This window comes from Aspergillus niger (assembly GCF_000002855.4).
Source record: "Aspergillus niger supercontig An02".
In the NCBI taxonomy this organism is placed as follows: Eukaryota; Fungi; Ascomycota; class Eurotiomycetes; order Eurotiales; family Aspergillaceae; genus Aspergillus; species Aspergillus niger.
Genome location: NT_166519.1, coordinates 2,424,924 through 2,447,422, shown reverse-complemented (window position 1 = coordinate 2,447,422; position 22,499 = coordinate 2,424,924). Strand labels below are relative to the sequence as shown.

General features: G+C 48.8%; 13 protein-coding genes across 13 annotated transcripts; 9 read left to right on the top strand and 4 right to left on the bottom strand.

Moving 5' to 3' along the window:
* Window positions 1–11: 11 nt before the first annotated feature.
* Window positions 12–1,158, top strand: An02g09910 (uncharacterized protein; the record flags this gene model as incomplete). The annotated part of the gene is made up of 3 exons (XM_001400082.3): window positions 12–416; window positions 486–768; window positions 818–1,158. 3 exons carry the CDS (start codon window positions 12–14, stop codon window positions 1,156–1,158), a joined length of 1,029 nt encoding a protein of 342 aa, XP_001400119.1.
* Window positions 1,159–1,782: 624 nt separating this feature from the next.
* On the top strand, window positions 1,783–2,910 carry An02g09900 (hypothetical protein; the record flags this gene model as incomplete). The annotated part of the gene is made up of 4 exons (XM_059746536.1): window positions 1,783–1,848; window positions 2,150–2,275; window positions 2,493–2,693; window positions 2,770–2,910. The coding sequence occupies 4 exons, from the start codon at window positions 1,783–1,785 to the stop codon at window positions 2,908–2,910; spliced, it is 534 nt and encodes a 177-aa protein (XP_059600079.1).
* A 234-nt stretch (window positions 2,911–3,144) lies between these two features.
* Window positions 3,145–3,527, top strand: An02g09890 (uncharacterized protein; the record flags this gene model as incomplete). Its single annotated transcript, XM_001400080.3, has 2 exons — window positions 3,145–3,444; window positions 3,507–3,527. 2 exons carry the CDS (start codon window positions 3,145–3,147, stop codon window positions 3,525–3,527), a joined length of 321 nt encoding a protein of 106 aa, XP_001400117.1.
* A 765-nt stretch (window positions 3,528–4,292) lies between these two features.
* An02g09880 (hypothetical protein) lies at window positions 4,293–5,560 on the top strand (the record flags this gene model as incomplete). Its single annotated transcript, XM_059746535.1, has 2 exons — window positions 4,293–4,875; window positions 4,953–5,560. 2 exons carry the CDS (start codon window positions 4,293–4,295, stop codon window positions 5,558–5,560), a joined length of 1,191 nt encoding a protein of 396 aa, XP_059600078.1.
* Window positions 5,561–6,173: 613 nt separating this feature from the next.
* An02g09870 (uncharacterized protein) lies at window positions 6,174–6,542 on the bottom strand (the record flags this gene model as incomplete). Its single annotated transcript, XM_059746533.1, has 3 exons — window positions 6,174–6,227; window positions 6,310–6,321; window positions 6,465–6,542. The coding sequence occupies 3 exons, from the start codon at window positions 6,540–6,542 to the stop codon at window positions 6,174–6,176; spliced, it is 144 nt and encodes a 47-aa protein (XP_059600077.1).
* Window positions 6,543–6,920: 378 nt separating this feature from the next.
* An02g09860 (hypothetical protein) lies at window positions 6,921–8,666 on the top strand (the record flags this gene model as incomplete). The annotated part of the gene is made up of 7 exons (XM_059746532.1): window positions 6,921–7,008; window positions 7,080–7,132; window positions 7,830–7,868; window positions 7,956–8,023; window positions 8,102–8,233; window positions 8,294–8,350; window positions 8,576–8,666. The coding sequence occupies 7 exons, from the start codon at window positions 6,921–6,923 to the stop codon at window positions 8,664–8,666; spliced, it is 528 nt and encodes a 175-aa protein (XP_059600076.1).
* A 75-nt stretch (window positions 8,667–8,741) lies between these two features.
* An02g09850 (hypothetical protein) lies at window positions 8,742–9,055 on the bottom strand (the record flags this gene model as incomplete). Its single annotated transcript, XM_059746531.1, has 2 exons — window positions 8,742–8,844; window positions 8,943–9,055. 2 exons carry the CDS (start codon window positions 9,053–9,055, stop codon window positions 8,742–8,744), a joined length of 216 nt encoding a protein of 71 aa, XP_059600075.1.
* Window positions 9,056–9,270: 215 nt separating this feature from the next.
* Window positions 9,271–10,921, top strand: An02g09840 (hypothetical protein; the record flags this gene model as incomplete). The annotated part of the gene is made up of 6 exons (XM_059746530.1): window positions 9,271–9,329; window positions 9,604–9,761; window positions 9,977–10,054; window positions 10,152–10,278; window positions 10,578–10,661; window positions 10,741–10,921. 6 exons carry the CDS (start codon window positions 9,271–9,273, stop codon window positions 10,919–10,921), a joined length of 687 nt encoding a protein of 228 aa, XP_059600074.1.
* A 585-nt stretch (window positions 10,922–11,506) lies between these two features.
* Window positions 11,507–12,994, top strand: An02g09830 (hypothetical protein; the record flags this gene model as incomplete). Its single annotated transcript, XM_059746529.1, has 1 exon — window positions 11,507–12,994. The coding sequence occupies one exon, from the start codon at window positions 11,507–11,509 to the stop codon at window positions 12,992–12,994; it is 1,488 nt and encodes a 495-aa protein (XP_059600073.1).
* A 1,764-nt stretch (window positions 12,995–14,758) lies between these two features.
* On the top strand, window positions 14,759–14,986 carry An02g09820 (hypothetical protein; the record flags this gene model as incomplete). The annotated part of the gene is made up of 2 exons (XM_059746528.1): window positions 14,759–14,850; window positions 14,914–14,986. The coding sequence occupies 2 exons, from the start codon at window positions 14,759–14,761 to the stop codon at window positions 14,984–14,986; spliced, it is 165 nt and encodes a 54-aa protein (XP_059600072.1).
* Window positions 14,987–15,991: 1,005 nt separating this feature from the next.
* On the bottom strand, window positions 15,992–20,150 carry An02g09810 (uncharacterized protein; the record flags this gene model as incomplete). The annotated part of the gene is made up of 19 exons (XM_059746527.1): window positions 15,992–16,023; window positions 16,070–16,144; window positions 16,192–16,385; window positions 16,421–16,593; window positions 16,638–16,784; window positions 16,834–16,967; window positions 17,012–17,266; window positions 17,310–17,480; window positions 17,526–17,687; window positions 17,731–17,871; window positions 17,924–18,076; window positions 18,128–18,598; window positions 18,630–18,747; window positions 18,799–19,059; window positions 19,117–19,179; window positions 19,229–19,232; window positions 19,286–19,375; window positions 19,427–19,988; window positions 20,054–20,150. 19 exons carry the CDS (start codon window positions 20,148–20,150, stop codon window positions 15,992–15,994), a joined length of 3,303 nt encoding a protein of 1,100 aa, XP_059600071.1.
* A 338-nt stretch (window positions 20,151–20,488) lies between these two features.
* Window positions 20,489–21,754, bottom strand: An02g09800 (hypothetical protein; the record flags this gene model as incomplete). Its single annotated transcript, XM_059746526.1, has 5 exons — window positions 20,489–20,739; window positions 20,806–20,919; window positions 21,074–21,172; window positions 21,252–21,396; window positions 21,491–21,754. The coding sequence occupies 5 exons, from the start codon at window positions 21,752–21,754 to the stop codon at window positions 20,489–20,491; spliced, it is 873 nt and encodes a 290-aa protein (XP_059600070.1).
* Window positions 21,755–22,140: 386 nt separating this feature from the next.
* On the top strand, window positions 22,141–22,428 carry An02g09795 (hypothetical protein; the record flags this gene model as incomplete). Its single annotated transcript, XM_059746525.1, has 1 exon — window positions 22,141–22,428. The coding sequence occupies one exon, from the start codon at window positions 22,141–22,143 to the stop codon at window positions 22,426–22,428; it is 288 nt and encodes a 95-aa protein (XP_059600069.1).
* Between the last annotated feature and the right edge of the window lie 71 nt (window positions 22,429–22,499).

The window sequence follows — 22,499 nt, the reverse complement described above, 5'->3', positions numbered from 1 at the left end:
TCCCGTTCACCATGGATGTCCTGCAAAGTCTGCCTTTGCCGTCAATTGACCGGCCGTTTGGTATCCACCTATGGCCTATCTTCGACAAGGCCTTCGAGCTGGTGGTGGGCTATCCTGCCAGCGAGTTTCGCTTTGAAGAAGGCGTGACGCCCATGTCTACTTTCAAGGAAACCGCCATTGCGCTCGTTGCCTACTATGTCATCATCTTTGGTGGCCGTGAGTTCATGAAGAACAGACCTGCCTTCAAGCTCAACACGCTTTTCATGATCCACAACCTTTACCTCACCCTGATCAGCGGCACTCTCTTGGCTCTCTTCATTGAGCAGCTTCTCCCTACTGTCTGGAGACATGGTATCTTCTATGCTATCTGTGACCACGACGGTGGATGGACGCGGCCTCTTATCGTTCTGTACTATGTGAGTACTCACGGCGCGGGACAAGTTTCGCTACGATCGGATCCGGTATGCTAACGATATCGCGAATAGCTCAACTATTTGACCAAGTACCTCGAACTCATTGACACCGTCTTCCTGTTCCTCAAGAAGAAGCCTCTTACCTTCCTTCATACCTACCACCACGGTGCCACCGCGCTTCTCTGCTATACCCAGCTTATTGGCTTGACTGCGGTTCAGTGGGTTGTCATTGATATCAACCTCCTGGTGCACGTCGTCATGTACTGGTACTACTTCCAGAGTGCCCGTGGTATCCGTATCTGGTGGAAGGAGTGGATCACCCGTCTCCAGATTATTCAGTTCGTCATCGATCTCGGTTAGTAACCATTTCCAGCTCCGCATCGCTTCAACTAACCAGGTGACAGGCTTCATCTACTTCGCTTCTTACACCTACTTCTCCTCTACTTACTTCCCCTGGGCTCCCAACATGGGCAAGTGCGCCGGCGAGGAGTTTGCCGCTTTCTCCGGCATGGCTGTCATCAGCTCTTACCTCTTCCTCTTCATCTCCTTCTACGTCGCTACCTACAAGAAGGCTGCCAAGGCCGGCCGTCCCCGCCGCAACACTGGCAAGCAGGCTGTTATTGACATGGCCAAGTTCGAGGTCTCTTCGCCGAACGCTGACGCCAAGGGCAACGCCAAGTCCAACGGAGCTGCTGTGTCGACCGGCCGTGCCAATGGCCCGGTTACCCGCTCCCGCAAGGCTTAAGTCATGCATCTCATCTAATTCATTCAGAGAAGCACGATAGCGCATCTCTCGGTGCTTTGCTCGCTTGGAGCCTGCCCTTGCGAACGATGTTTCAAACCCACTTATTTCTTATTCTCACGCCTCTATGCCTATGTTGGCAAACTCACGGCTTAGCGACGGAGCCCCAATCACACAATGCCCTTGGATTCTACCCTTGATGTTTCACACCCGGCACCCCCAAAACTTTATATTTATTTAATGAATGACCCTGACGACCCTGGTCGCCTTGCTTTGCGACCAGCTTATGCATGTGGCACCGCTGCTTTGCAGGGAAGGCGCCAAGCTATTCCCAGCGAGGGCGTATTGGAGTGGGTGAAGTTATTCCTGGGGATACGTCAGGCAAGAGACCCTGCACTGGCTGTTTTCAGGCTGTATTCTAGATGCTTTTCTACTTCTTCGGGCAGTCGTCTATGCGCCGCTGCTGGATGTTGACCTTTCCGACGCGCAGTATCTTTCCTAGTGCGGCATTATAGATGGTGAGGTCAACGTAAATGTAATCATGGTTATGTGTCTGTTTAATTGATATTTACCTGTACATAATTGATTGCGGATCTTTTATTTCTTCAATGCTAATAATCAAAACGCATGGCTGTCTACCACAACCTTGGGCATGGATGTATAAATGATTCTGACCGTCAAAGACGGAGGAGGGTAACAGGAGAACTTGAAATTGCTGAAGGCCATAGTTCAACGGCAGGCTATGAACGTCTGTTAAACGGCAAACACGAGAAACGTCTTCGCAGGCGGTATTTCAATTAAGTATCTGATAGTCTGCAGAACATTGGGTTGATGTGCCACTTGCCCCTCTAATAATCACATTAGTCAATGATATTTCCGGGGGCAACCGGCGGTCAACGGACTCCCTGTTTTTGAGATTCGGTCGCTGGACGAACAATTGAGGTCGCTTATGGGGATGACAGCATGACAGGCGCAGAGTCGCGATGCTCGCTAGGGGATCGGAGTTGCTGGAGTGGCGGGATCGACCCTCGAGTTACTCCGAGCCGAGATCGTCATGTCAACTATCACAGCTCTCGATGGTCTTTCTCCACCTCCCTCTCAGCTTCCTGCTAACAGTGAGGTGCAATATGCATACGGTTTTCGGTCTTTTAGAGCATTCTGCTAAGCGGAAATATCCAAGCTCAGTTGTAGGTAGTTAACGATCGCTTACCGGTCAATTGCTAATCCGGTCTTGAACTGAAGGGCAAATAATGTTGTAACTGACTATTGCTTCTATGTATAGGCGCTATAATCTAAGCTCTAAATCAGACCCGGGAGTGGCTCCAATGGGCTGAAAGCTTATCACTGCCACCTCAACTTCTCGTGCCGATTGCTCCCGTGAATCCCTCGATCTTGCAGTCGGCTGGAGCCGTGGATCCTGCGCAGATCCAATGGTTCATGCCACTAAGGGGACAGCGTCCTTTCGCATCTGCCTAATACCCCCACTGGTTGATGAGTACGCTGTCTTGCTGCCACGAGCTGGTCTACCTATTTACATGGTCTGTGTGGGATCGCCCAATAGACGATATCAATGGCTTGGACTATGAGATCTAGGCGCATTAGTCTAGGATTTAGCCTGCTCAGTTGCTATTTTCTTTTTCACAATGGCTAAGGAATGCTGAGCTTTTTGGCTCCATTCCTGCATTGATGCCAGAGTCCGATATGGCTTTGGTGATGATTCTGTTGAGGATCAACGTGAGCAGGCCAGAGCACTGACCTCGTTATTGCGCTCCATCGATGATCTTCACGCTCGGCTGAGAGGAGCTCAATGATCCGAAGTATCCTGAAGATGATTTCAAGGGCTCTGGGAATAGCATAAAAGGGCCCTCGATTCCTGCCCTTCTGTCTGTATTCCATCCAGCATCACAATCGCATTATCTCTCCAATCCTCTACAAACAACACTTCTACTTTAGTTTTAATAACTAATCTTTACCACTACAACCGACACCATGCGTTTCTCCATCATCTCTGTTTCCCTCCTCTCCCTCTTCGCCTCCTCGGCTCTGGCTGTCCCCGCCGCTTCCGGCACCCTGAGCTGCAGCGACGTCAACTCGCAGCTCTCCGGCTACGAGCAGCGCCTCGCAAAGGCCACTGACACCAGCTCCGCCAAGTACCAGGCCGCCCAGAACCTGGTTAACTCTGCCAAGAACCTCGAATCTGCCGACTGCGGCAGCTCCAGCAAGAGATCCTACTACCCTCCCGAGAGCACCGGTCTCATTGGAGAGGTCCTGAACGCTCTTGACTCCCTCGTTAGTATCCCTTCTTTAACATAGCTTCGGTTTGTGATACCCCATCTAACTTGTCACTTTAGCTTGAGGCTCTCGGTCTGTAAACAGCCATCCTATCACCGAGAAGCGCGACTCGACGTCGCGCCTGGGATCGTCCCTATCGAGTCCCTTCACAGAGTCGCCGGACGATGGAGGGATGCAATGTGCAGGATGGCCTCGGTATAGGTTTTCTCCATAGGTTTTCTCCTGAAGGTTTCCCTATACCACAATGCAAATGCAGGGGTCGGGGATATCTCTGGAATATCGGCGATGGTTCCTATATTATTAATGGAAATGTACGGGTATAATTAATGATATCAGCCTGTCTATAAATATCTTCGTCGGAGAAAAGCGTAGCAACTTCTAGTTTCCGGTCATCTAGAGTATTTGTTATTGAAATTACCAGCCCCGGTAATATCAATCAGATCTGACTCGTGCTTTTTCTTAGGAAATATCCTAAGTGTAGTCATGAGCCATTTCTGTTGGATGGGACCTTGCGCATTTGCCGAAAGTCAGAGAGAAATATGTATGGTCATAGTAAATTGAAATTGATACTATCTTCCTAATTAACCAATTGAAAGTTGTCATCTAGGAGAATGCCGTGATTTTGCTACCAAACACCAAAGAATACCAGATATTCGAAACAAAGTTGGAAGATGCGCGAATTCAGACATTATCTAATGAGTGTAGCTTGTCTCAAATGTATAAATACTATTCTACCATCCCCCAATCTAGTGGAAGCACACCACGAAGTATACTACGCTATCTTACGCCATCTTCACAGCTCAACTGAAACCATTTCTTTCATCTTCGTCAACAAACTCGTAACAATGCACCCATACAGCTCATTCGTGATCCACCAAAACCAACAAAACCCATCAAGACTGAACTCTCTTTGTGACTTCCTCAACAATCCTCAGTCAGATCAGCATGTTAGTCGACTGGGTGTGTTGGAGTTTACTCAACTGAATTCTCCACCTGTCTATCGCACACTTGACCATCAGAGCTTGCGCGAAGTTGTCTCCGAGGATATAGTGATTACAGAGGAATGTTCGCTATATGGTCGTATCGTTCTTGTTGAGAATATCTCGCGTGGTATCGTGGAAATCTTGGGTTGGGCGTTGAGAATTGATCCCTCGTTCTTTGAAGCTCATATTGGGAATAAAGATTGCTCCGAGGAATCGATGCTTAAAGTTGGGGATACACCGCAGACATTCGTTACATGGCACTACCCTCGGGCCATTACGTTAGAGGGTTTACAGGGGCATGTTGGATCTGAAGAGTATGTGAGGCAATTGAATGTTTATAGAAAAGTCCTGCTCTTACCTTTGGCTCAGGACAACGCATTCGATGCCCTCATTCAGCACCATTGCTCTCTCTCTGTAATTGACCTTAGAGGTGGTGGTTGGCTCGGTATGTCTACTTTGCATTGTCTGTCTACTATCTCGTCTACGCACACCAGCTAACAGCAGCAGTTCTGATTTTAGTAGACCCCCCAGTCCTCAACGGTGGTCTCCGACTAACCCCGAAAAGTGGCCCAGAGGGCCCCATTCTTACAGCTTCAGATTGTCAACTCTTTCAATATGGCTACGAGGACATCAGAGATTCTGACGACCCAGAGGAGCAAAATTGGCCATGCTCCCCTCCTCACGAGAGAGGCGGTTCAACCCGCCCCCCACGAGATGGACTATTTGATGACCTCGTCTACTACTGGAGAAACAGGCTCGCACCAGCATTCGAATTCATCGACCCCCCGGCGACGTCTTTTGTATACTACCCCTTTGAAATTGCCGTAGCCGAGTGGGCCAACAGCTACGAGGCAATGGACCTATTTCTTCAAAATTATCAATCAGTACTGCTGGATAACAAAAATAAACCTGACAACAGCATCAACCAGGCCAGCCACCCCGATCCTAACGTTTCGATTCTCACAGCTTTGCGCCGCTGGATCATGCCCCACATCACGCAGCGTCCAAGGGACCGCGGATATCTGGTGAATCAGATTACAGCCCCTCCGCTTCTTGTCGACGACTATGAAGTCGTTATCAACAGCTTGGAACAACTCTCCTCTGCTCTGGAGACCATCCTTACTCAATAGCAGGAAATTCTCACCTGCCCCTACTAACACATCATACCGTACCGTTGTCAAGTCATACATCGAGCGCACCAAATCATGAACCCGTCTATTTGTTGTTTGTCCCAGTCAGTGTACGCGATGCCCGTGTTGGTAACAATAACATGGCATGCGTGAGAAGTCCGTCCCAGCTGAAAACATTACTACTTATTAAGATCACGAGTAACTCCCACAGAAGCTTGACAACTACCTAGACTGGACGACTACAGGCGTACTGCCACCACTGATGCTGCCGCTATTGACTACACACTAAGTTCCATTGTCTATTTTAGTAACTAACTTGGGACAATATGTGAGTGCTGAGATGGTTATGAGTGGTTTGATCTTGCCTTGATTTATTCTACAATAAGCAATGCCAGTAATTGAATCAATTTGATCCATTGGTAGATTTAACGTGTAGATAAGTAAGTAATCAAGTAGCCAAGTTAATGATGTCTGAAGCAGATTAGCAGCCAGCAGAAATCCCTACAAATCAGCTTCACACCAGAGGAATAGTAGTAGGATTTTCCCCCCTACCCCTCTCCATCTTAGACACTGACATCACCAATCATTTCAACCATCTGTCACATGTGACTATCTAATCACGATCAAACATTCCCTCCATAGACAAGACACAACCTTCTTTTTCTCCCTGCAGAATGCCACACTAAAACAAAGTATACTCACGATCAAAGATCTCAGGTATGCAGGACGACCCCCTTATCCCTCCATACCATCACCACCACCTACATACTCAATCTACCTACCTTGATTCAAACTTAACAATAAGCATAACCGTCACACGATCGATCAACTCCAGGGATGGATAGATAGATAAGCCCAAAGGCAAGAATGTTACGCTGTGGAGGTAATCAGTCATTCAGTCAACCGCGTAGAATGTGCCAAGACCTACACCAGAAACCCCCTCCTTGATACCTATCCGCACTTGACAACTCCATCCCTCCATCCCTCTCTCCCTTGTTAAGTAGATACAGAGATAGATGACTAGGCTACCTACACTTCCAGCTACATGCCGTCATTCTTCACACGTCTCACGTCCCACATCCCACTACACCATCCCCTTAGCTCGGTAAAGCGAAGGAGAAGGAGAAGAGGAGAAGGATTCCCCACCCACTTACCCTTACCCACACACCACCTGTCATGTCATATCATATCATGCCAAGGCAAAACATGGCACGGTATGGTATGTCACCCCCCCCCTTCTTCTCGGACGAAACTCCACCTCCACCTCACTTTAGTTGACATTCACTTACCTAACTCGACTCCGCTAACTTATAGCGGCGTCCACTAAGGTAGTAAGTAACGGCCATGCATCAATCCGGTAATGGTAACCGCACTAAAGAGTGAAGAAAAAACAGGGATTAGAGTCGATAGTTTGCTTAGTTCAGGTGGAACTGGAAGGGGAGGGAGGGGTAATGTAGCACTAAGATGGGACTGGGCGTTCAATAGTTGCTACCCTTTTTTATCTAGGTAATTGTGCTAGGATACTATGTGGGTGTGACGGTGGTGATAGTGGTGGTGGCTGTTTCTAAAAATGTTCGTTTAGTATCATTTAGTATAACATAAGAACCATCTAGCTACCTAGATTGGTGAAGTGCGCCGTTGGAGGTAACTCCACTGGTGGGGTGTGATGTTAGCCATGTTGGTGGGTTTATCCAGAGTCTTCCTCTATCTTTTTCGTTGTTTCTCGGGTTTTTCTGTGGATATTGTACTCTGTGGATAGTAGTGTGCGGAGGACTTTTGTAGGTAGGTGATGTGTGATGACAGCAGCACGGTATGTCCCCCTGTCCCGGCAGGTTCTCCGTGCTAATCTTTCACGCAGTAAACAAGAGATGTAACTCTCCCCTGAGTGATATTCTGTCCCTCTTTTGCCTAAAAGATAAGCAAAAACCCGACTCGTCACATCACACAGGCAGGATAATCCCCAACAGTGCAGCCACCCTTCAATTTACCCCTCCACTTTTACTAGGTACCACCAACTGTCACACAAACCTAGTCTAATAGGAAAATAGTAGTGGACACACCATGCAAGAAGGTTATTGTCCGAAGTTTCATCGTCGAGCGTTGGCGCGCACCCATATATAGCTAACCTGAAACGCCCATTCAAGCGCTAATTGGCCATTGAGACACCCGAGGGTTCAGGAACACCGAATATACCACAACAGGAGAGTTTCTTATCTGCACACAGAAAATCAATATATTGAGAAGCCGGGTTTTATGCGAGAACTGGTAGGGCATCTTTGCCGGTAACCTTGTTTGGGGAACTGTGGGTGTGCGTATGTGTTTTTGTGTGGGTGGGGGTTTCATGACCGGGTCGCGTCGACGTAACTTTATTCGAACGAGTTTGTGCGATACGAAGGTTTCTCACTTGTTTATAGTGGTTCGTCCATGCGATGTGATGAATGTATACGTGAGGACTGGAAACCGGTTTCCTAGAGTTTAAGGCAGCAGGTTGAAGCCAATGGGTACAGCGTATCATTCAGGGGCGTGATATCGCATCCCCAGGATAAGAGTCCAGAGAAAGGAGGGCCGCCATAAACTTCACATCCACGTCAGACTCGAGTCAAATCACCGAGTCTGGGTGGTTGGGGTCATGCAGATGATACGTCTGGTGATGTGCACTGACATGCGGGTTGGGTAAGTCTGGAGATATATCATGGGGTTGGAAAGTCAAATGAGCATTGGCGTAGGTGGCAGTGATGATTATCAACTCAATCTTGCGCTAAGGCCAGCAACAATAGACCCTCTGGTGAGGTTATTTTGTGCTGTGGTCGCTTGGCTGGGACAAAGTAAATCAGCGAAGACCACTTGAGACGAAGTAAGGAGGAACAATAGTATGCTTAAGAATTGCTAAAAATATACTGAATCTCACCTCATGGAGTAGTAGTCGAGTCGATAAGAGGATTTCCGTAGTGTCCTTACTCCGTCTATGCCCGGCAAGTTCTGTATGTGTGTGTATGTATGTCTTGTCTGCAACAGTGCATTGCTCCCAGCCACATGCGCCCGTTGCGATGATGGAGAGAGCGAGCTAGCTCCTATAATCTACACACCACACAGATACACAAACTAGGAAGGACAGATATTCCTTCTGCGATAATCCTTTGGAAAGAACGGAGTCTCCCACCGTGCCGAAATCCGTATCCGCTCATGCAATTAGCTTAACAGTTAGCAGTTGAGCAGCCCATCCCTTGGCCCCCTCTCCCATGCCGCTCGGCTGTTTCACACTGCAACCACCGTTGGTTGCGTTCCTGCATAAGGCCGGAGGAGGTTCGGCCGTTGGCTTTTTTTCCCCCCTCTGCTCCCGTCTCCCACTAAGAGAGCAATTGACTACGCAGAGTGAAAGTACGTGTAGAGACGGAGACTAACTGCGGTGATGATCCGACAATCATGTCTATTTCGGGGTATCGTTAATCTACCGATGACGCCCGATGATTTTCCAACCGCCTCGGCGGGGATCATCGACGGTGCACTGATGAATTGATTGATGGACTTTCCTCAACCTATTGTTGAGTAGTGTAGGTAAATATCATCACTTTTGTTTATTTACTCGGTTGTTGGTGGCTTCCTCTTACTATATTGTAGTTGTGGAGATCTGTCTAATTTGTTGTGTTACCCGGTGATCTCACTTCCTTATTATACTACCATTACTACCACCACCTCGACTCAGTAGGTGGATGCAGAATCTCCCTTGGATGCATCCCGTCTGCAGGGAGGTCCGCGTTTATTGCTGCGGGTATCTAGCAGTCCATGCGAGAAAGAGAGAGTGTGTGTACAAGAGAAAGAGCGAAAATTCTCCCATTCGACGGTCGGGCAATTGGATGACCCCATCACGGCATGAACCGGACCACCCACTGAAAAAGTGGGCATGAGTGGGAAGAGGAAGAAAGGGGGTGGGAACGCATGTAAACAGAAGAAAAAAGAAAAAGTTACGAACACCGGACGGGAAGATAGTTCCCTCTTTTTCTTTCCTCTCCCATTGCTCGAGGGGTCTGGTGTGTTTGAATTAGACATGCTCCACTGGGCTGGAGCAACGGCGTTGCTTGGGAGTTGGGAAACGGTTCCCGGAGTTCATCCAATGCCAGGAACCAGGGGCAGGAAATGTATCAGATTGAGATGATGACGCTTATGTTGATGTTGCTGATAACGGGTGCTGTGTTGGGTGTTGGTGTAGTACCGCAATTGCTGGAAACTTGGGTATGACTGCGATCGAGATCGAGGTTGAGGGATAGATAGTAAGTTAGTGAGTGAATGCTACTTACTTTAGACTCGGTCTATCAAAAAGATGGGATCAATGCGCCGTGTCATTTCTCTGGGGGACTTTCCCAATAATTAGCAACCACCGCTAAAAAGGGGATCCTCCACTGCCTGCGAATTCTGCAGTGGATCCCACAACGCTCGACCACTTTGCTCTCCCCCCAACTAAATCTGTGACTAAGGAAGATGCTAACGCCGAGAAAAGTAACAGCGTGCTATCACAAAGCAACAAAGAAAAGATGACTTAAGATAATAACACGAAGGATCTATCTAATGGTTAGAGAGGACAGGGGCAATACAGGAATGATGAAGAATTGCACCCACATGGCCCCAATTGACTACGGATTGCTGGACTCTTGGCGGGAGTGGAAGCAATCTAGATGTGGCCGCCATCTGCACGCCACGGCCCATCCATTTGGAGATGAAGAGTTTAGTTTAAACTGGCAGAGAAAAGTCAAGCACTGACCTTTGGCCTCCCGACTGCGCCCGTGGACATGTCTAATTCGTTTGCCCTTTTCCCCATCCATTATCGGGTCCCGTGGCGCTTGACTCCTCTCCAGATTTTTTCCACCCCGGCAAACGAGTCCCGAAAATCTTGGATAACTTTTTTTTTGTTGTTTTCTTTTTCTGTTAGTTTAACCTTCTCCGTCTTCTCCGTACACAGTAGTCAGCTACTTATGACCGAGCCCGACTATCATTGCTGCTCCTGGTCAGGGTTTTAGTCAAGAACCGCGCATGCAAGGGTTGACCACGTCCTTGATCCCGAGCATCCTGAGGCAACGGACCACTTTCGCTGCTGCAGGAGAGTCAGGTAAGGATGGAGAGAGGACGTAAGCACGCACTCCCCTCATTCCCGTGAAGCTTCAACGCGGCTCGTCCTGGATTCTTAGGGGGTCACCAACACGTATATTCGGGATGGGCGAGGCACAGGAGAAGGGTACATGTACTACTACTAAGTGTAAAGCGCCTAAGTTTGGTGGTGGCGCACGTGTCATGCACATTTGCTTCTTCCCATTCCCTGCAAATTCCCCAACTATTTTTCCTCCCATTTTAGTTTTAGTATCGAGTTAGTAAGTACGTAGGTACTGTAGTAGTCTGCCTCCTCTCTGTCGCGGTGGATCTGCTCATGGTCCGTCCACTCCGGAGGTTGTGTGATCGAATGGCATTTCGGTGGCTTCGTTCAAGACAAACCTCCAGGGTCGGATCCACTCCGTTTCGAGCATGCCATCCCGTGTGGTCAATATACCCTGTCTGGTCCCTGTCCGGTATATTTGATATCCGTTCGCCTCCTTGTCGGCTCTTGCTGGCTTCCCCTGGCGGCTTTTTTTCTTCTTCATCTATTTCTGTTACGCTTCATCTCTCTCCATCTCTCGTCATCTCACGTTCTTTCCACTCCTCCTTTCCTCGTTGCTGGTGTTGCATGGGTGACCCTTGACAACACTAACTGCATTGCATTGCTACCATCCCTCTCACCTCACCTCATCCATATCCCCGACCATATAATCTTTCATTATCGGCCTCTGGGGCGTACAGACGGTCCCCCTTTTTCTAAATTAATTCCTTTTTTTCATCTTTCTTTTTTCCTTTCCTTTTCTTTTTTAAATCATCCTTTTTCCTTCCTTCCAAATTCACTCCATCTCTTGTCAATTATCCAACATGTATTCTACAACAGCACCTCTTGATTTGGATTATCTCAACGAACAGTTGCTTCCTCGACGCTACGAATCCGAAGAAGAGGAGACGTCAGAATCAGAATATGGGGCCCATGACCATGCCTTTTCGCCTATCAAGACTGCTGGTCCCTTCGACTCGGATACCAGTGCAGATGAGCTTTCCAATGTGAATTCCCCAGAGTCGCCAGTGGACAAGTCGTCATTTGCCCGCCTCCTGTCAGCCTATCCATCCGGCAAACAAAGTCGACCCGTATCCATGGATACGGTGAAACGAAGCAGTGGAACGACGTTTGTACCAGATTCGTACATCTTTGACGACGAAGACGACGTGATAATTGAGCTGCCCTCCCCTAGTGCTACCTCTCCTTTGCAATCTCCCATCTTCCTTCAGCCAACAGTCTACCAACCTCCCGCGTCTCCCCCGTCGCAACAGTCACGATCTCCGTCTCCGGCTCTAAGCGAGTCGGATGAAGAGACAGACGTGCTCGTAGCAGAGCAGGTCAAATTCGTGGAACCCTGCGCCAAACCTAATCTAATCCTAATTAGTCCCGTCACCGACGGATCAGTGGTCGAAGAACCTGAACCCATGTCGGCAGTTTCTGCGGTTTCTGCAGATGTACCCGATCGCTTTCCATCCGGCCAAGGAATCTACTCCTTGAACCAGGGAACCAAATCCCAGCCCTTGTTGAGCGACAAGCGGCCCGATTACCTGGCGCACATGAAGCGCGGCAGCTTGCAGCTGCACGGCAAATATGCGAAACAAGCGCCCAAACGGGCCGATACGGACCCCTTCACAATGCCGCGAGCTCTTGCGGACGTTCCTGAAACAGCCCAGGCGATGGCCATGCGCTCGCGTGCTATGACATGGAATCGACCACAGACGTCCGCCGACAGTGCATCGAACCGCGGTCCCAAAGCGGGTCTCCTCCGCCGTCCGCCATCTATGCAAAGTGTTGGTGGTGCTGGTGGTGGTTACTCTCTGTTCCCGAGCACCAGACGAACCCCTGCATATCCTGGCGATGAGTTCCACGCTCGGTCCACCTCTGTGTCCCACCCGATCGCCAGTTCGGACATGAGCCAGCCACCATCACGCACATCCAGTCCAGCACCATACTACTCCTCCCCTACATTCAACCGACACCGCTCGGGTTCATCGTACAGTGTATCCAGCGTCCCCGGCAACATCGCACAGCGGCCGCCATTGCGCAACTCAATCATGAAGAGCTCAACCGCATCGAGTGTGTACTCGGCCAGCAGTCTGCGATCGGAAGTGGAGAGCGTGCACAGCCTGGAACCACGGGAGACCGCCGAGCCCGAAGTTGCCAAGACGGCGCGGCGGAAGAAGAGTTTTCGGCGCAGCAAACAGCCCAAGCTCGAGAGCACAACAACTGAGCCGCTCCCAACAACCCCCAAGAGTTTCATGGGGTTCATGTTACGAGGGCGGAGAAAGTCCACCATTCAAAAGTCTTAATGCTTAATTTTGTTTGTCATTTTGTTGGAACTAGTGTTTCATATTCATCTGTTTAACTACCGGTTTGGGGCAAATCGGCTATGATGGCGTTCGGTTAGCGGGATTAAGGGTTTAGGAATCTGGATCAGGCGGCTACTTGATTTGAATTGGTTCTTGTTTATTCGCACTGGATGCTACATTCCTGCTACTATATTACTCTAGTGTTTGAATTTTTCCTGTACTATAGCAAGGAACAAACAGTGGTCTTCCCGGAGCGGGCCCATTCAGAAAATGTTGAACATACTACCATCCATCTCTATCCATCTTTCCTCCCTCGTACGTAGGCATAGACCAGTAAACCGACTCGAAATCATCACGATGAAACAGTGCTTAAGCACCCGTCCTGTCAATTACCGAATCTTCCATGACCCTTCCATCACCAATCCATCTACGGCACCTACCGCCCTCATCCACAGGAACCAACCCAGCTAGCTGGCCGGCGCAAAGTTTGGGTCCGATCTGGACACGGGAAAAATATACGATGAGATCTGACTCGTTCCCCGATCCACTTCATCTCGGTTGCGATCTACGTACCAAACATCGCCAATGGGATTGCAGTTGCCTAGTGCTGCTGCTCGTATACCTACTATTCACCTACACTACCAAGGTCTACCACGCCTCTCTTGCATGATTTCAAGGTATCAATACTATGACCTTGGACAGACAAATTGATATTAAGTATTCCTGTCCCTGAACCCCTATTCACTGACCCCAATATAATTCTAATATATTTGATAGCAATCCATACATTACGATCGACCATACAATACAGTAGTATATTAAACATAATCTACCGATATATGAGCCCTATATTGGCACGGGAATCATGTAGATAGTTCTTCGGCATTTCATTTTAGACTACGTACCCGTGCATCCCGATCCAAGTTTCAGGGTGAGTACGTATACGATAAAATCAAATGAAGTTCTATAGGTGGATCCTCTGGCACGGGCACGGGCACATCGCTTAAAACCTGATGAGTACGTACCAACTATCTGACTAACTATCTATCCATTAGTCTAGTTAGCTACCGTGATAGATAGTTTGTTGGGTATGGCAAGATATCAATGGTACGCTAACCGGCTCGCTCGATCGCTCGAGCCACGTTCAGCTCCGGTGGTTCCATCAATCCATCCGTCTATCGGTTAGGTTGATGGTACGAACCATGATGCACGGAATTGGAGTTGTGGTGCCGAATTTCGAATCATGATGTGTCTGTCTGCCTGTCGATCAGTGTGTGCATTGGGTTTCATATCTCTTCATGCTTTGGTGGGTTTCACATGGCTTGACATGACTCGGAGAGTTTGCGCGGGAACTGACTCGGGGGCGGGCTGGCTGGCTGGCTGCGTGGCTTTCAGCTGGCTGTGTCATTATTCTCTGCTAAGCGATGTGGCAAGTTGGGAAATGAGTTGTGTATCTCTCTCTGTATGATTATCTCCGTGGAGAGGAGGATGGGGGTGAATATACTTTGAGGTTGTGTGGGAATGAATGCAATGGTGATTGCTCAATGATTGACCGACTGACATGTAAGTGAAGTTGTGTAGATGAATGAGGATGGGGATATTATTCATCGCTGATTGGGCTAGTAGTTAATGCACTCGCTTGGGTGCCTGGGGTATATAAAGCCCCTTCTTTCCCTTCTTTCCCTTCTTCTTTCGTTTCTACTTCCATTTCACTCACCTGGTATGATCTAATGTCATATTCGGTCAAGAGGCAGCCAACCAGCCATGTACATGATGCAATCTTTCACAGCGAAATATGACTTCGTTGCTTGGATGAATCACGTTGATACTCCTCGTACTTTTTTCATTAATGCCACGTCAGTAGCGCCATGATATATCCTTTGAAATAGACTAAAAGTCCACAGCTAACGATATGGCAGACACTGGCCGGATAGCCGTCAAAAAGGGGGTTGTATCAATGAACTGCAAATGAAAAACAACAATAAACACTAGAGGATAAAGAACCTCTCATAAAATGCGGTAGCTTTCAGCAGCAATAGCAACAGGAGCCACAACAACAGGTACAGCAGTGGCAGCCAAATTGCCCCGGCTCCAGAGCTTAAAACAGTGAACTCGGTTGTTTTGAGCTTCCTTGTTCCAAGACTTGTTGATGGACCATAAAAGTCATATAACTGCGATGTCTCCTGTGGAACTCTGCCTTCATTAAATTTTTAATCTTTACATAACAATAATTGGCAATTGCGCCTGTTGACACACTATATTCTGGAAGCAAGTACACGACGATTTCAACGTCTCGGAGTGAAAGGTCGTGGTCATGGCGGCCGTGGTGGCCGCGGGGCGAGAAGACATCGCAACAGATGTTTCTGTGGGCTTTTGCGTGGTTTGCGGGCATTTATCAAAGAATGCCGTTTCTTGCTCGGTATGGAGGCGTTGGCAAGTTTTAGTTATCAGATGCGTGGGTATATTGCATCTACACGATGCCTCTATAGCATGTTCAACCCGAGGTCATAATTGGAAACGTGACTTCAATAGAAAAGGATAAATGGGACCAGAATGTATACTAAGAGCGCCCACAGGCTGGTCGTAGTATATAATGGTGTCTATCATTCCCCTGTTTACCGCGATTATTATGTATGGGAATGCGAGGTCGCACATCTTAGCAGTTGCTGGCTCATTGACCACAGAAAGCTAACGATAGGGAAAGACCTTGTCTATGAAAGTGTTCTAGATATTAATGGAGCTAAAGGGAAGGCATCCGTAAATATCCAGAGAGGTTCGAAAGGACGCTGGCCTGACCTTACAAGTCTTAGTACTGTTTTGGGCCTACTTAAAAATAAGGGGATGCGTGACAATGTGCAGCTTTATACCTGAGAATTGGCCTTGTATTTGCTCATATCGAATGTATTATGGACTCGAATATAACTAGAAGCATACCAAATTATCCAACGTTCCTCCAATGTGCGACTTGAACGAATAAATCCAAGAAACTAGTAGCAACTATTTACGCGCTTCGAGGGCAGATTTGATAGCTGCAACACGTTAGCTTTGTCCTCATACATTAGCAGGGTAGCTCACCATCGCAAGAGGTCTTGGCATCTCCAAAAAGCATCCTCGTTCCAGGCATGTAGAACATCGGATTCGGGACGTCGGCTGTTTAATTAGCACTCGCTCACCCACCATGTGTCAAAACAACTCACCGTATCCGCTGGACATGCTGCGCTTCATCACAACAACCTCCTTGCTCTTCCACGCATGTAGCACGGGCATACCTGAGATCGGCGAGTCAGGCTCCAGGGCGATTGGATTGACCGTGTCATTTGCACCGATGACGAGGGTTACGTCAGTATCCGGAAAGTCATCGTTAATCTCATCCATTTCGAGAACGACTAATCTGATTAGCCTTGTCAAGATGCTCGGGCGTTGTACCTACTGTCATAAGGAACAGATGCCTCTGCCAAAAGGACGTTGCATTGACCCGGCATCCTGCCTGCAACAGGATGAATGGCAAATCGCACGGTGACACCTTTGGCACGCAGCATGCGCACAATCTCGGCCAATGCATACTGCGCCTTCGCCACAGCCATGCCATATCCAACGACCTATACCCGTTAGCCATGTCCATCACTTCGGAGCTCCTACGTACTATTATGACGCTTTCTGCATTTGACAATGCTTCCACCGTATCGTCGACAGTTGCCTGGACTACCTCGCCTTCGATCTTCTTTGCTTGTTGAGGAGCTGCAATGCCACCGAACAGGACGTTGGTAAGGGAGCGGTTCATAGCGACGCACTGACGTAATTAGAATTTTCCGAGCAAGCTTTGAATCAAGAACACCTACCATGATGTAGGACAGAATTGAACCGCTGACTCCAATCAAAGAGCCTACACTGGTGAGAAGGGGGTTATTGAGCATAAAACCTTCGGCAACCAGAGCAAATCCAGAGTATGCATTCAAAACGGTGATCACCACAGCTGTGCTGGTCAGCAAGGCACGGCATGGAGTGTCGAGCACTTACGCATATCAGCTCCACCAATGGCAGCGGTCGTAGTATAGCCTTTCAAAAAACTGAGCAGGGTATTTGCGCCTAAGCATGTCGCTGCAATTGCTGGGGATCCAGGTGCCATGGTGACAAAGGCTCCCATCGTGGCCACATTACTTCCAAGCAGACTTGTGTTGATCAAGTGTCTACCAGGTAGTAACATAGGCCGTGATGATATACGTCCTGCAAGCTTCAGGAAAGCCACAATAGAGCCAGTAAAGGTAACACCGCCTACTCTCGTTAGGAAGGTCCCAATCACGTAGGATACACGTACCAATTAGAACACCCAGATATGCCGTCACCATGTGCAATGTCGATACGTGAGAAATGTCAGCCACTACACTCCCTATGCTTGTAAGGACGGCCGCGAGCCCAACCACAGAATGGAGAGCAGCAACAGTCTGAGGGAGTCCAGTTGGTGTGATTCGTCGTCCTATCAGTGCTCCTATTGGCCTGTTAGGAGAGCCCACCAAATGATTTGTCTACATACCAGCGACAGAGCCTAAGCCAGCCACCGCGCCGAATTGGGTTAGGACTTCAGGCGAGAACCCTACAGCTGCCAGAGAAGCAATAATTCCAGCAGCGACTCCAAGTATTCCAAGAATATTTCCACGCCTAGCAGTTTGCTGGGAAGCAAGACCCGAGATCGAGGCTACGAACATTAGCAATGGAATTATCAGCACGAAAACACTTACCAATACAGAGGACACTGCTGACAAGATAACCTGCTTGTACAAGCCCCGCCATTCCAGTGCTGGCAGCAGCAAGGAAGCCCCCGCCAAACAGCACAGCTGGGATAGCATAAAGCCAAGGGTATTCAGGCGGATCAGTCGGACCTGGACATGGTATGAGCGAATATCCTTTGAAATTATGTGCACCAACACTAACGCTTGAACATGTCCAACATGCGTTTGGTGATCACAAATCCACCTGATACATTCATGAATGCTAGTAGAACTGAAGTAGCACCCAGGGCTTCGGGTATCGTGCTGGGTACGTAGCCTCCGCCCATTATGAAGAAACCGCCGATTCCGACCATACCTTTGACAGTCAGCATTGATTGAACAGTAAATTGATATATAACCTACTCACCAGAAATCGCATTGGTAACGCTCATTAAGGGGGAATGAAGAGCCGGCGCAACACCCCACACTGCACGATAGCCGACCAGGCCAGCAAGACCAAATGTCAACATGTTGCTCATGAAAACAGGTCCTGTAGCCTTTCCCAGAGCAAGAGCAGTCCCCATGCCAGCAGTAGTGGTCGCAACATCACGCGTAGCTTTTTTCCAAGGCGATAGTGCCAATTCTGCTTGTTCTTTGGCAGGCGTAGGGATCTCTTGCTTAGGTGCAGGAGGTGGTACTGGCCGTGGGGCTGGCGGGATTATCTTTCCATCGTGTGTAACAATAGAACCGCGAACGACTTCATCCATCAGATCAATGCCGAAGGATTTCTCTTGGGGAGACATAGATAGGAGGAATTTGATAATGTTGTTCGAATACAATGTAGATGATTGGGTGGGGAGGCGTGATGGTAAGTCAGTATATCCTAAAACTATCAGTCCTGTATCTGTGAGTATTTGGAAGCAGCATACCGATAACCGTCACGTCTTCAAACTTAGACAATTCGCCAGGAACAGTTGCTTCGCAGTTCCCACCTGCTTCCGCGGCAAGATCGACGATGACAGATCCGGGTTTCATGGCAGCAACCATCTAGAATGGTGAGTGGCTTTTGATGCATTTTGGGCTGTGGTTCTTGCCTACCTCTTTCGTTATGAGCTTAGGTGCAGGCCTTCCAGGAATGAGAGCAGTGGTGATAATGATATCCACTTCCCGACATTGTTCCATGAAAAGCTTCATCTCCGCTTCGATAAATTCCTTCGACATCTCTTTGGCATATCCGCCCTGGCCTGAGCCCTCCTCTTGGATGTCTACCTCTATAAACTCGGCACCTAGGGACTGAACTTGTTCACGAGCAGCAGAACGGGTATCAAAGCCTCTAACAGTAGCTCCCAAGCGACGAGCCTAGATGATGCACGTTAACGATATCCTCCAGTGTCGACGCGGTGACATAAGACCTACGGATGCGATTGCGCTCAAACCAGCCACGCCAGCTCCAATAACCAGAACTTTGCTAGGGGGGATCTAGAGCTTTTCAGTAACACAACCAATCATGTCAAAAAGAAAATCTAACCTTTCTAATTGGCATATTGTTAGTAGATCTGTATGAGACGTGTAAGAACTCACTTACCCAGCGGCAGTAACCTGGCCCGTCAGAAACCGGCCGAAGTGATTGGATGCTTCCAAAACAGCTTTATACCCAGCAATATTAGCCATAGAGCTATCGCGAGGTGGTCAGTATCGCGCGCTATCTATTACGAGTGGCGCATACCTAAGAGCATCGTATGTTTGTGCGCGAGATATTCTTGGTATCATGTCCATGGCAAAAGATGTGACGCCACGCGAAGCAAGTCTCTCGACCAATGGCTTGCTTTGGGCCGGGTACAGGAACGAAATGATCGTGCTTCCCTGGCGAAGTGCTCCGATTTCGTCGATGGAACCTTGCTGCTGAGGACTGCGGACCTTCAAGATGATGTTGCTCTGAGACCATATGGAATCCCGATCGACTAGTGTTGCTCCAGCTTGTTCGTACACTTGATCGTGTAACTTTGCTTCCTCTCCAGCACCGCGTTCAACCAGCACTCGCGAGAATCCTTTCTTGAGCAACAGGGAGACATTCTGAGGCGTCACGGCAACACGACGTTCGTTCGGGTACGTTTCACGAGGCACGCCAACGGTCAAGGCAGAATAAGGTACGACGGGGACGGGCGTTGATGCGGATGCAGCGGTAGCGTACCTTCTGCGTTTCTGAGACGACCTTGAAAGCGGCAGCTGTTCAACGCAGTTGTATCGGGTGGCTAACAATGGCGTTCCAACGCATCGCAGTTGCACCACTATTGAAGTGATGGCGGTTAGAAAGCTCTGGGACCCATTATCGATCAGGTCGGCAAACACTCACAAGTGGTCTCAACGATAGAGCGTGATTCCCGTGGATAGGCTCCAGGAACTGCTCGGCATGGCAACAGCGCCGAGCGCAGAAACAGCGGTACACCCATAATGGACCTCGGCAGCTAACGCAAGGCGGCTCTAATGATAGAAGCTATTTCCACAGAAGCCTTCATTCCACTTTCAATGCTGCAAAGGTCGCGGAAAGGGGCGTCTGGGCCACATGGGTGGTGTGACAGGAAGGGCAGGCTGGGGAAGGACAGCAGGAAGGCGGGCTGTCGTTTCGATCTGCAAACACATTCATTCAAGTACGTTAGTGAATTCAGATATCGGTTGAAGAGTGCAGGCGCGTACAGCTATATGGGGAAAGCTCCTGATTCATGATTCAATCAGGAGAGAGATTGATCGTTGCGGGGAGGTCACCGTCGCGCAAGGGATGGCGGGAACACTACAAGTCATTTCTCCACGAGTCTAAACTTGGCGTCAAGGAAGGATGACTCCGGTGACCGGAATTCACCTCCATAGGATTAAAGGACGAGATAATAGTAGTCGTAGCTGTGGGTGATGTGACCAAAGACTTGCAGGAAATGAGGGGAAGCCGCGCGGGGAAGACCCATTGACTGGCCATCGGCTTCGCGGAGCCTGAGCTGTCACTCCCGCTTGGCATCAGGCATCGTCCAGGATCCATCGCTTGTTCGGCTACCATCAAAGCACTTTTTTCCAATGGGTTTATGCTAACATCGACTGCATGAATAGCGTTTTAACCTGCCGCTTCTATAACCACGTATCCAGTACCTCCCAGGAGAGTTTTCATATCAACCTGATCCGGGTTACCCGTGCTGCAACGCACTCGTGAATGATGGGGATCTACATTAATGACTCTAACTTATCCCGACACAATTGGACTACTTACTATTTAACCGGGTCGGACAAGCTGTGCTCTCCTACTTCTACGATCCTGGCCCAACCGCAACCGGATGTAACGCCGTCTAGGCGCTGCATCGGAGATAATTGTACATATCATGCAGAGCACCCTTCTGGAATACATATCTCTGTCTCGTGTGACGAGCCATCCTTCGGAGATTGTGAATCAGAGCAACTGTCCAGCCATAACCCTGTCCGGTGGAGATCTCTGACCACTCATTGAGAAAGTGGCAGTGAATTTGGCTCATTGTTGCATGCGAGCTCTTGGATTGGCCAGGCAGGGTAACTGGCGATTAAATTTTTGCCGACTTCTTTGTTCGCGTAGAAACCTCCACCATCATATGCTTGTGGGTGTAAACTGCAGCTTGAAACATCGAAGAGTACGCGAACACTTATCCGTTCTTTATAGAAGACCTGAGCCACATTTCCCCGCTCAAGACTCAGTGACCTCAAATATCAATGCGGTAATAATCATTTTTCAGCACAGCAACCCATCAACCAAATTTTTTAACGAATGCAGAGGGACCATGTCTCCGCAAATCGGATGATTGACAGTCCACGTGAATGATAATTCCAGCGAGACTCGGGCTGCCGGGGCGGAGGATAGGACCGTGCTATGCAGCGTAACATACGATCCTTGCGGGTAATGCAAAATAGAACACACTGGTCCTAGCTGAGAAGTATTCCCGGCATTTATACTGATAGGATGAGATCTTTGATAAGTAGTCGATATGAAGTTGATCCATGCAGTCACGTGCATAGTCTTCCAGATGCGGCTGCCTGAGGCCATACATGACTTATCTCCTGCTAATCTGGAGGGAGGTTCTCGTTGATTACTGTCCAAGACTACTAGCCATCGCAAAATGACTATAGACTAGCAGTCATTGTTGGATTCACAATTGGTTGAATTGACCTCGAATCGATGGCGAGATCCAGGTCTTGGTGATGGCCGGCTCCTCGCACGGCTTTTTATCCCGCTCCACTCATGGTGGGGCATGGGAATAATCATGATGATGCGATTGACATTCTCTCAACCGGTTTAATGTAATCTCTGTCTTATGTGCCCCAGAAGGACGCCCAGGATATCTTGTGAATCGTTAATATCCACCGATTAGTTCGATCGATAACATGATGGACAATTTCATGCATGCATCCACGCGTTGACCCCAACAGGCGATGGAGCGCGTAAAGGATCCGTCCACGGCCGAACGGGCTCAAGCAAACGTGGAACGGCTCCGCTGCGGTGATGCTACCAGAGCTAAATTTTTGCTTGGCTCCTTAAGGTACACTCTCTTGACCCACGGCGGTCGCATCCTTCCACCCACAGGCTCTGATTGGAATTTGCGCGCTCTTCCGGCCTCGCTAGTGGAGCGCAAAAGTGAGCTTCAACAATTCTTCTTTCCCTCACCGTTGGCTCTTGCGGAGCAGACATCTCCGGTCAAATCCCAACTATCCCGTCACTAGATTGAAGAGAAGTCAAGGGAATTGGATAAGTGTATATCTTTGCTAAACTGGGGAGTGTTGGTGACATCTTG